This window comes from Pocillopora verrucosa, chromosome 3, assembly GCF_036669915.1.
Source record: "Pocillopora verrucosa isolate sample1 chromosome 3, ASM3666991v2, whole genome shotgun sequence".
NCBI lineage: Eukaryota > Metazoa > Cnidaria > Anthozoa > Scleractinia > Pocilloporidae > Pocillopora > Pocillopora verrucosa.
Window position 1 is genome coordinate 15,076,943 of NC_089314.1, and position 12,887 is coordinate 15,089,829.

General features: G+C 37.8%; 1 protein-coding gene across 1 annotated transcript in view; it reads left to right on the forward strand.

The window, feature by feature from the left end:
- LOC131771801 (puratrophin-1-like) overlaps nt 1–12,887 on the forward strand; it is a 30,343-nt gene that overhangs the window by 9,188 nt on the left and 8,268 nt on the right. Inside the window, exons 6-10 of the mRNA XM_059087669.2 lie at nt 1,539–1,644; nt 3,266–3,370; nt 9,160–9,276; nt 11,394–11,780; nt 12,496–12,618. Of these exons, the coding sequence (XP_058943652.2) occupies nt 1,539–1,644; nt 3,266–3,370; nt 9,160–9,276; nt 11,394–11,780; nt 12,496–12,618 (838 nt within the window). The remainder of the gene's footprint in view (nt 1–1,538; nt 1,645–3,265; nt 3,371–9,159; nt 9,277–11,393; nt 11,781–12,495; nt 12,619–12,887) is intronic.

Here is a 12,887-nt window from a genome sequence, read left to right on the forward strand (position 1 = left end):
TAAGATATAAATCATCAAATCTTACTGAATGTTATCCCTATAATAACTGGCTGTTCGTTTGAGAGTCAGACCACCCACTAGCCTTACCAACACAAAAGATATAGCAGGCCGTGGGAGGCTTTGGAAAAGTTTTGCCGGGATGGAATCATCTTAGTCAGAACTGAAGTGCGGCGTAATATGGAGCTGGGATCAGTATCGAGTGCGGCTCAATATTGATTAGTTCTATTCATAAAATGATCTCTCCGAGCTGTGGTCAGTTTTTGTTCGAGTTGGTGTGACTGTGGCCTGGTGCTGTCCGAAGGTGAATTTGTTTGACGCCTCCCTGACCCTTTTGATGTTCACAATCCTATGTTTTTATAAGCTAAATGCATGCTATAGCAGAGAACGAGAGATGAACGCATCCATTCTTCATAAGCAGTTAGTTTTTATCGGGGAAAAGCTACCTCTGATGTTTGCTAGGTGATAGCATTTTTTTTTTTTGTGGCAAACGGAAAAAAAGAAAAAACCAACAACAAAGATTGTTTTTTAACAAGTTTATAATCTGTCAACATCCCCTGGTACGCCATTATTCTAGCAAATTAACACTGTTAATGCAAAACGACTTCCAGTCCTTTTTTTTTTGCTATGGTTGAGAGAGATCAGATTCTTAACTGATGTACTTCCGCGGCAGCATTTTCAATTTGTGCACACAAATGTAATTCAGTTGTAGAAAACAACTTAATAAGGAGCAAACAAATACAGATTGGACAAAGTGGCGTCAAAGAATATTCCAGAAGAATATATCCTCGAATAAACCGCTAGCTAATCAGCAAAATATAGGCTTTCCAATGTTCAGAGTAAATTAGGATGGTTTTTTTTCCTTGATGCTGGAAGGTTTGTAGGCATTTAATTTGAGGATACATGCTTAGTTAGGGAATGTTAGCCGTAAACTGTTATTCTAAGGATGTCAAAGTGGAAATCGATCGTTCAACTTTCGGAAGTTACGTAAATTTTTTTCGAGTGATGTGTTTCGTTGTGTCCATATTTCAATTTACCATAACAGTTGTGGTACAATTGGTTTCTTCAGGGCACCCAGCTTGATTTGACTACCCCTGCAAATAGCTTTCACTCGTATTTCTTGTTGTAATGAACGCCAATTTCCTGTAGATTTTGTAGGCACGGCACTATTGAGTTTCGCCTCAGAAAAAGCATTGTTGAAAGTTTTGCCTTTCAACACCATCGTTTCACGCTGTTCTTTAAGATGACGGTCAGCGTTTGCCTACATCCTGTTCAGTTTATTGTCTCTAATAGTTTGGAGCGAAAAAATTTACATCATCGAACGGTTTGCACGTTATACATTTTGTTTTTGTACAATTTACTTTTAAATTTTCCCACGGCGATTTACTTATCTGCAAACTGTACAATTTATTGACACTTGGTATTTGTGAGTGTTGATCAGTTGACCGGAAGTGTCAGTAGAGGTGCAAGGCGCTATCAAATGTCTGACAGATTTGCTGCAAGTGGTCTTTGAATGACACATATGTTTTGTTTTTGCGCAGAAAAGAGATCCATAGCCTTGGGTTTTCAATCATCATCGACGCTCGAAAATCAGGCACAAAACGGAAATATCTTGAAGACGTTGTGGAAGCAATGGTTTGCTTCCAGGTAAGTTATTTGATAAACTATTTTAGAACGATGCCGCTCCGTTAGCAGATTTTCTACGTGTGCTGAATACGTCACATTTTTATCTGAAAGAATTTGACGGTGGAGATTCAAGTCGGAAGAAAGATGACCTATAACATTAACGTACACGTTTTAAAAATATCAAATTTATATATATATATATATATATATATATATATCTCACCAAATATATTTTAATCTTTGAACATCACCGACGTTTATTCTTCACATAAAATTTAAAATTCTTTGGGTTTCCTTTAACGCCGCTATCTGAGGGTATTTGTCCTTTGTCTAATGGACGGAAATAGTTCTTTTTGCGATATAACAAAGCGGCACTTATTATATTAAGCCTCTGATGTTACGTTTTAAGTGTCTGACCTATTCTCATTAACTAGGAAAAAGAAAAGCGTGACTTAACGAAAAAACTGACCCTGAATGACCACGTGTTATTTACTTTGTAAATATTCCACTTATTATTTCTCAGTGCTAGCTTTTTACAGAACAAACACAGCACGGTATATCCATGTCAAATATTCATAATTTGTGGCAATGGTCTATAATTCCAGCTAAAATATCAGTACTTCGTCATCTGTAATTGTTTTGTTTTATGTACAACGCGTCGCTCGAGGTATGGAAAAGAACGCAAGGAACAATCGAACCCCGAAAAACTTTTAATAAAATTGCATAAAGATTCCCAACGCCATGGAATGTTTGGACGATTTCCTTGGGTGAGACGATTGCAGACGAGACGATGATTGTTAGATTCCGTTCGTTTGAAGATAAATATGATGAGATATGCCTTTTTAATAAAGAGAGCGAGAAAGAGGGTTTGTTGTCAATATCATTACATACGAGGAGAGCTGCTCGATTTTTTCCCCTTTTTTTTTCTTACCGGTTTATTTCAAAGGGATCCTTTCTTGTTTGTTGGTTCTCTGGTTAAAAATAAAACGCACACCCACACGCACACAAACTGATCGAAATCTGGTAGGTAACAAGCGTGAATGATAAATTCTGCAATGTACAGCCGTAATAGCTGGGTCTTTGGAATCGCATTCGGATTTATTGCTATCTCCTAATCCTTTTTTCTCAAAAGAAAACCTGTTCTGCTGCTCTCGCTTATTGAAAGAGAGCAAGTTGCTGCATCTTACACAGACTGTAGCTGCTTCGTTCGATAGGTGTGGTTTCCACCTTTTCTCACAGTTTGTCGGCCTTGACAATACAGTAAATACACACCTATTACTGTGTCTCCCAAAGCGCTTAAAACTTCTCAGCAGATGGTTGCCGGGTGATATGAAGTTTGTCCAATTGAGATCGCTGTCTCTCAGATTTTACAATAAAGTTACAGCTTTTTAAACGCCTCTTTCACTGCATATGTTAAGTGACGTAGATTGAAGACCAAAAGAGCAATTTATGGACAACTGTGTTTCCTCAGCACTACATCATTTTGACTGAAAGTTGAAATCGTGGACTAGCCTCGCCATTTCATAGCCTCACTCCAGGAATATTTTGGTTTTCCGGCTTGAGGGTTGAGGCCGGTTGGTTAGTTTTTGTGTTTGTTTGTCTTTATAGCGATGTGTCTTATCGATAGTTTAAATTCTTCTAGGAAAGCACTCCTGGAGGGGTACACATGGTGTACATCTTGACAAAGAAGGACTCCCCTCTCGTCATATTCAGCGGTTCAAAGGTCAAAGAACAACTCAACTTTGAGGTAAGAGTGTAAATGGAACAGCACCATATTGTGCTGCGCATGCGTTGCTATGCTGTATTATGATGCACTGTCATAACCCTAAACCTTTAAAATTAAGCAGGTTCTGTTTCAGTGCCTTCTTTAATGTTCAGTTTCTTTTTAATTTAGTAGACGTGAAAAATTAAGCTATATGAAGTCGGTAATCGAACGCTATTTAGTCACTTAAGTTGTCAGTCGGTCAGTTGGTCTTTGACGCTTACTCCCTACTAAAATCGGGCATCTCAACATTCAAGAGCATCATAGATATGTTTGATTGAAAACTTATACCGTTCATATGCAATTGGGGTCAAATGAAGCACATTATAAAGGCACTAGGTAACCAACACTACGTACCCACTCCACTCCCCTTCCGTCTGACGATACCGAATTTATGTCTCAAGGATTATGGATAACACTTTGCACAGTATTGCGGAAAGGGAAAATGGAAGGGTGGGCGTGCGAAGTTTGGCAGCCATCGCTGATATATACAATATTTTTAAAAATACACTTGCAGTTAAAAATAATTTAGTCGCTCACGAAAGCATACTAAGCCTAGAATATATAGTCAGCCTGAACTAAAATAGTCAAATTACGGAAATGAAGGAAAATCTGACTGAGTGAAATACATGGTGAAAGTCACATGACGTACACCATTGGCTCACGGGACTCATGTGATTAGTACTAGTGTGCAGTTGGTTACATAACAACTCTTGACAAACATCTAACGATTTAAATGCACGGAACATTTTTTTGGCAGAGCTCCAAGCTCAAGCTTTTGTCAAAGTTGAAAGTAAGAGAGCCAAGATCATAAAATTGGCGCAACAATTGCATTTAGTCTCTGAGGAAAAAGCAAACTAAGAGAAAACAAGACACAGAAAACTTGTGCAATAAAATATGTGAGGGAATTGTTTTTTTCCGAAGGTCAAAGCGAGATCTCGAAGTCAAATACTTACACAACTGAGGAGAAAGAAGCTTCTCTTGAGAAAATGAAAACGACGGAGTTTTGATAGTTTTATAAGGAAATTGTCATCTCACTTTAATTTCACGCTCTGAACATAAAATAATGAAAATGTTTCACCATGGTAAAGGTCGCCAAATTGGCGACTTTTCTGCGATCAAAACTGATTTTCCTTCCAAACATTTTAGATGGAATTAAGTCTTGCCCTCTTTATGGGATAGATATGGAAGTAAAAGCTAACAATGAATTGAACTGCCTTTAAGTTACATCATAACGGCCCTATTAAAAGTTTTCCCTGCAAGAACTCGAATGTGAAGCGCGTGGTCATTTTTATACGGAAATTCCCAACGGTCGGGTTCGCAGAGCGAGCTTGGGATTAGTTTTGATTCAAGATGGCGGAAATGTTTTTGACGTTTTGTTTGAAATTAGGAGTACAACTGGGGATGAGCTTCTCAGTTATGGAGAAGAAGCAAATTTTTATCTAAAGGGATCGACTATAACGATTATGTCCTCATTACACTGGGATGAAAATGATGACACTTTTGTATTTTTTCGGCAAATGATGAACTGCAATGTCCTTCTATCCCTAGTTCGCACCAAAGAAGGGCTCATAATCTACGTAGTACAATAATGCAATTTCTTGTTTGCTGTTAGAAACTTTAACTCTTTATTAACCGAAGCTTGGCCTTACAAAATATAATACTGTAGCTACAGCCGGTTCAACATGATTTTTTTTCATCACGTGCAGCAACAATTACCTCAGAAAAGTCATTATAGTCCAGTTATCGTTATTGTTCATTTCCGACGACCAAAACTCGCAAAAATTCTCAGATAGAGTACACACATCTTTTAAGGCGAAAAAGACTGCAGGAAATTTTGTTGTTGTAACAGTTCGCAGCACTAGTAAACTGTTGAAAGGAGTTTTTAAGGCACTACTGTTACTTTTCGGCAGTAAGTCTTAGTATTTATCGTTCGTCCGCCAGACATTGTCTGGAATTAGGATGCATGCATGCATGTGCCTGTGTTTCGCTACCAGACGCATTAAAACTGTCAGTGGAGTTTAAAGGTAACACGGTCATGTGGTGACCCCAATAAAAGGGACACCCTCTAATACTCACTGTCCCTGGGGTAATTCCGTATGGGGAAGGTTTGACTGTTTATCTATACTTTAAGTTAGCTGTTGACGCGGTACAATCATCTTTATGGCTCTGTAGTTTTTGTGGCAGTGGTCAAGTGTGGATACTTGTTTTATTAATCGCCATGACTTCGGCTGACCTAAAACACAGCGAACTTTTCACCATATCTAAAACAAGTCAGTGCTATAGCCAACTTCTCTAGCGTTGTGTACCAATGTGGGGCTGGAATCGCCGAGCGCCTGTTGCGAACAGCTGCGTTCAGACTTTAATTGAACAAGTTGTTAGTACTTTATCAGCGTTTGATTTGTCGGAATTAGCTTCGTCTCCGTACGTGGTAAGTTTCTTGCTCTTCTTTTAAGAGGGGCGGCGTTCTTAGTGCAATTTAAATACTTTTTTTATGTTGGTGAAAACAAAAAGGACAATATCTTATGATATCCGAAGTGCGCTAGCTACTCGCAAGAAACAATTTCCGAAAGATTCACGAACAGGAAAATGTTCTTTTGTTCTCTTTTCATGTTATTTTGTTAGCAGTCTGTAAAGTAGAGGTGTGTAGGATATGACGATTCTTTCTTTGAGGAACAGATACATTTTATCTCTCTTTATCGTTTTATAATTCTTGATTGCTTTACAATATACGGACTAGAGTTTGCACGTGCCAGTATGTCTTGCTGCACATGACACTGGTCGCGTAGGTATTAGTGTTCCACTGAGAGCTTTGCCTCGGCTTCGTAGGAACGTGAGAGAGAACGTGACGAATTCGCCTTAATAGTTGAGATTACGTTTATAAAAAAAATATGTAGACAAACCTTTCACAGGTGATAGGAATTTCAGAGGTATGTCGTCGCCCTTGGCAAAGTGTTTTGATATTTGACTGTGGATCCTTAATTGCATGATACTCCACTGAATTTTTATTTTACTAATTTTTATTCTATGAAACTTGAGGGTTTGTAACATTGGTGCTCTGTGTATTTTTCCGTTTTTAAGATTTAATTTAATTTTTATTTTCGCTTCTTTTTTATCCCTATCGAATCTAATCCATAAGATAGATAGGTAAGTAGGTAGCAGTATTCTTGGTAATGTTTAAGAGATATCCATTCACAGTTAAGTAAGCAGGTATTAAACGGGTCGTATAAATCTTTCCATAAGCGCTTGGAACATTAGCTAATCTTTGCTTAGCAGCAAAATTCGCAAAGTTGCGCAAAAATTAATTCGTAGCAAAATTTGGAGTTGAGGTAATTCGAATTGCGGTCTACGCATGCTTCAAGTTCGACCGTGACGTTAGTTTAGGCTTAGGAAGGTGGTGCTTAGTTTTGGCGGTAATCGTCCTTGTTTTAGCTGAAACAGAAAAATGTTTGAGCACGAGAACAATCAATCTTCATCTCAAACAAAATGGTCGCAAGGGGAGCAAAAAGAATCTGTTTCCCTCTGCACAAAATTCAACGTACCAAAGATGTTGGAAGACGCCAAAACATCAGCCAGGGTAAGCAAGAGTCTGACCGTGGTTCAATCCCACACCATTTATTTCTTGTTCATCGTATTTTACTCAAACCAGGCGCCCGCAGATTTTGTTTATTGTTCATTGTATTAGTGTTACTGAGAAACTCAGAATCTAAAAGCGGCAAATTTCTTTCAGAACTACAATAACTACTTTTAGGCCGGCCATTGCACGTTCACATAATTGCTCTGTGGGTATTTTTTTCTTATTTTTAAATGGAAACTGGTCTATATCTATGTCACAAAAAAGACAGTTATTCCTAGGAAACGATATATGTAAGGTATAGTTCCTTATACTCATGGACGAGTAACTTTCCATTTATTTCTCTGCCAAGTTTGGCCATGAAGAAGAAGTCGACATGTTTTACTTTGCGCGCGCTTATCACGTGGGAAATTCTGCGTTGTGAGAATGCGCAGTAAAATACTTAGAAGTGACCCCTAAAGGCAAATTAAAGTTGCGGCATGTTTCAATCTCTTGTTTAAGTGTCTGTTACACTCTTTAAAAAAGATACGTCAGATCAAACTTTGATTTTTGTTTTGGTAAACATGATGCGACATATTATGTAAGAACTCTTTTATTCAAATGTTATCTGATATTACCTGCCCTTTTGGCCATGGCTTGAGGCAATCTATCGCTGCATAGACTCGTATGATCTAAAGGTCAAGAGAGACTCGTAATGTTACAAATACGTAAACTAAGATAACAGAAATTTACCGACTCAGGGTTTCTCACAGCTGTGTGATAGTTTGATCGACAATTTAAAAAAAAATCGTGCTCAGTGACGAGACCAAAGGATAACTGGGGACTGAAATACGAACAAAATACAGACCGCTGTACAGTCTACCGGTCTTTAACCCACAGAGTCCTATGGGTATGTTCTGGCAAAAAAAGAAAAAGAAATGCGTCATACATGGGTTTCCAGGTTACTGTGGTAGTTATAGTTGGTATTGTTACTGGTTTTTCACATTTAGATGTAAATTGTTGTCATAGCAACAAACGAGCCGAATATCGTTGAAAAATTCCCGCTTTTTTTTTAAGTTTAGAACTGTGGCTTCTCAATGCCTCTTGGGTAGAATTTCAGCTTGAGAGGTTGAGTTTTAAGTATGAAATGTGAAGAAAGAAGGTCTTTTGATGTATTGGTATTATTAACTGGTTCTAGAGTTCATTATACTGATTTATTGTGATGGAATATTTTTCCAGTAGTGGACGACATAAAAAGCCATGTTGGCCCATGAACTATCCCGCGTGTGATTAATTGCTAGTAGTACCTAGTGTCCTCTCAAAACTCACCGATGAATTTTCTATAAACTAAATTGAACTAGATTTTAGAAGGTCAATGAAAGCTTGCACAATCGCTATTAAAGAGGACTAAACTTGTATTAGTTACAAAAATTTACTTTGTGGTTCGTCATCTTTTTCGTCCTCAAATTTTGATATTAGTTTGCAGGAAATAAAGTAACTCGGTATTTTTATGCGTAACTTTATACCTCCACCTAGATTTCCCTCATTCATTTCCTGATTTTCGTATTAATTGTCAGGAAAACTTTATTATTCTACAATTATCCTGCTCATTCTGATATGGATAATTGAAGTCATGTCGTTATATCAAGTACTTATTTAATGCTAATCACTAACTTCACACTTGTAGTGTAGTTGAAGAGTTGTTTTAAAGTTTTAGGACTCGTTCGATTGTAATATTAATTCATTCCTTATGGTTAATGTAGCAGAAAGTTGGTGAGTTTGGCTTTCAAAGTATGCGATGCACACAAAGTAGAAATAAATGCATATTGATACACAGCAAGCAAGCCACATAACCTTTTTTTTTTTTTTATAAGATGTTGTCCTTTTCTTCAGGGATTCATGTGTCAGTATCCCTCTCTCCTGGCAAAGTTGATATGTAAATACATCTCACAGATGTAGTCTTTACTAAATCCGCAGAGTATTTCCCTTGATTTTGTGGTTATCAATCTCCCTTCACTATTTAGTCGACCCTAACGGCCTCTTACTCGAGCCAAAATAGATTTACTTTACGTTGAAAGACTGTGCTCCTATTGTAAGTGGGGTGTATTTTGGTAGAGTCTATCTTCCATTCCTTTGTTCAGTTGGCCATGTTTGTGATATTAACTCACTCTAGACATACTATCTGTAGCATTGTTTAATAATAGCTGTATTGTCTTTTCAGTTCAAGCTCATAACAACAGTAGATGAACTCAAGTCTTACATCGACCGGACACAGCTTACACCTGAGTTTGGTGGAGTCTTCAATTATGATCACGACGAGTGGATCAGATTTAGAATAGTAAGTTTTACTCGTTATCGTAACTCTCCGTCAACTTGGGGCAATTCTTTAGATTTTGACCTGACGTCCTAAGATAGTTTTACTTGCAGCGCAATCTGTCCACTTTCATTAAAGGGCGCCACAATTTAACGACTGTAGAATTGACACTTCAAGAGTAAGTTGCACGTGCCTTCCTTAAGAAAATGACTCGCATTGAGGAAATGAAAACGGGTTGTCTGTCGAGCTGGCTCAGTAAGAATAAATATTTGGACATTTGAACTGGTATCTGCCACGAATCCTGTCTAACAAATATCGATGTAAACCACACTAACACTAATCATGCTTTTTGTTCTCCACGCCGAAAGACATTATTTGACTGAAAATTATTGGGGAAACTTCGCAAATTTTTAGCGCAGGTTCCAACTTGTCGTAGTGGGTCAATAGACACGTGTTTTGTGCAAGTAACGTTTGAATCAGTTCAGACGTCCCAACATTGTCAAATTTTGATATCTAACTGCCTCTCGAGGAATACGAATTTCGGTGTCAAGATGCTGTATGAATACCTTAACATAATGCCTCTTTCTAGGCAATTTGACGAAAGAAGGAAATTGATTCTTAACGGTGAAGTTACACTATGACAAGAATTAATTTCAGATTAATTTGTTCCAATTAACTATTATTCTTGCAGTAAATAACTCTGCCTTTTTAGTGAAGGAATTGTCACATATTAAACCCGTCTTATGTCACAAACAATAAGACAGGAAACGCTAGATATTCTTCGGTTGTGTTATGCTAATGATTTTCTAGAAAAAATCCACTGCGGATATGGCATTCTATTAACGGTGCACTCTATTCAACTTCTGTGTACCGGTATAAGTGTGTGTGTATTGTTGTATTTCCTGTAAGCTGGAGTAAACTCGTCTGTCTTTACAACCTGTGATTTGACTCGCGTAATACAAATAGACTTTACTTCAGAAATAAGATGATATATTCGTCGACGAACAAATTTTGTGATGTTGGACAGTTAAAAAGATCCTGGTCTAAAATACTTCCTAATTTGCCCCTTGGCTTGTATCAATGCTGATCCATTTTTTGGATCATTCCATTTTCTCTGAGGAGGTCGGTTTTTCTCGCGGTCTTTGTTCCAAGACTAAATATTCCGCTTACTTGCTTCACTGACTTTCATTGTTGAAAGTTGTTCAATTCATGAGTATTTTTGGAATAAGGACGGTTTAAAAATAGGTCTATTAATTAGAAGTACAAAAGTCAGTAGGCACGAAAAATGAAAGCTTCAACGGCCTAAGATGTTCGAAGCAAAATTGAACCTGTTAGCTGGTGAAGGAATTAATTCCGCATCCACATCGTATAAAAGTAGATTTCAAGTCGTACATGTACAGACGGCAAATTCTTCTCACACAGCGTCTTTTAGTGTGGAAGCTTAAATCCAGAATATTGTTTTTAAAGGCAAAAGATTCGTCTGAACAGAATTTGTACACAGAAGCTTAAGCTCACGTAATTTTCGCAGTCTTTGATATTTTTTATTTCCTTTCGGAACTTGTATCATTTCAAAGAGATTAATCCCAGGTTTTTAATCTTTGGAGTTATATGCTGTTTGTGTCATTTGACAAGAAAAACTCATTGAAAAAATAATACGATTTCTTCTTTGCAGCTTTCTACTAATTTCGTGAAGTTACTTGAACAGTCAGTTGCACATGCATAATATCTCGATATGGCAATAACTTTAAATTCCTTTGCAAATTAAAGGAATACCGCGTCTTAATTGAGATCTAATTGTGCGGGGTGTATTGCCGTTTTGAAAAAATGATTTCTTTGTTCTTACCAATATCCATCCTTTGTATCACCCTGCTACAAACCGCAACGCTGAGAGCTTAGCTGAGCGTCCAAAAGCCGACTTCCTATGAATTTAACCGAACTTGTTCACAGTATCAATTGTTCGCGACAGTTAAGCTACCGTTGTACTTCTATTCAGCGGTCAACTTTCAAAACACTCGGAAGAGAGTAAAATACCGCTAAATATCTCCCCAAATTTAGGCGCAAGGAGGCACTTTCTGACGCAAGGGAAAGAGAGGTTTGTTTCAGAGGTATGCTTTGAGAATAACACGGTTTTCGTGTTTCAGAAACTTGAACCGTTCATGACTGGATGTAGGAGTGCTGCTAAACTGGCTATGGGCGTCATGCAACAATTCACAAGCAGCACGCTGGGAGAAAACATTCAAGAGTGCAAAGATTTACTAGAACAACATCATCAGAAGATCAAGGACGTGTTTGAAGACAGTAGATTGTCAGCTTTACAAGTTGAGGGAGAACAGATCTTAATCAGACTACAAGAAGATGAGGCTTCGTTACCGAAAGTACCAGATTACATCGAAACTGTGAACTGTGTCACTAAACTCTACCATCAGATGAATGAAGTGTTTTGTAGACTAGAGATGTTGACGGAAAACAGAACAAGGAGATTAGAACAGTGTCTGGCCTTGAAAGAGTTTGAAAAAGACATGGAAGAGGTATGGAAGGTGTATATGTATATAAGGATATTGAGACATCAGCCTTCTTCCCAAACTCAAAGTTGTTTTTGTTTATTTTCTTAATGGGTGAAGGGAGTTGGCAATGAGGTTGTTCTTACAAGTGTGAGGTTTTGAAATTATTGTGAAAGTTCGTAAACACAGCAAATTCCCGACCGTTATTTTCCAAGCAGAAAGTTAACATTATTCAATGGAAAATTTACGAAACAAAGCATCAACCACACGAGGTTGCAACAAAAGTGCTAGCAAAACCGTTCGATTTGTCTTAACGTTGTGAACTGGTGTTTACGTCAATAGTGTAAATGACGTCACGATCTCTTTACAAGCACGTCCGCTTGCGTCGTGAACGTGAAGTTGTGAAACTCGTGTCCAGGCTATTACATGCACTTTGCCATCGTCGTTATTTTGCGTTGAGCTCGCTAAATTTTGTTAATACTGTTATAAGTCTCAAGATTTTGTGTTTGATTCTTCTTCTTGGTGCCACACGTTCTTTGAAATTAGTTTGGAGAATTTAGTGTGTATCAAGACAGCTCCTCGTAACCATTTTGTTGTATGATATACTGAATTTGTACGAAGAGGTTACAGTTTCATTTCCACAGTACTTTCCTGTTCCGTGCCACTTCTTGAAAAAGAGCGAACTTGTTACCTGATTTTTTGAAACAATGGCTCTTCTCTGTAACATTCCATTTTTTTGTAGGTAGTGGGGTGGATATCGACGAAAGGAGAACAGTTTTTCGACAAACATACCGAGGTTGGAGATTCCATTGGGCACGTCAAAACACTTCAAGAAGAGTTCGACAATTTTGAAAATAAAGCTAAGGTAACAAAGAGGAGGCATCCATATTAAAAGAGAACACTCACTGATATTTAAGTGTACACTTAAAGGTTGAAGACAAGTCGCCAGAAAGCGACAGTGTCTAGGTTTGAGAGAGGGTTATGATTTGCTAATTAGCCACAGTATTTACTCGTGCGGAAATTAACAGAAAATATCGTCTTGTATGTTATTTGTTTTTATTTGTGATTCCATGTTGTCAGTGAAAGTGATGATGTGTACAATCTGCTCGGAGGAAACTTCTGTAACTGTAACGT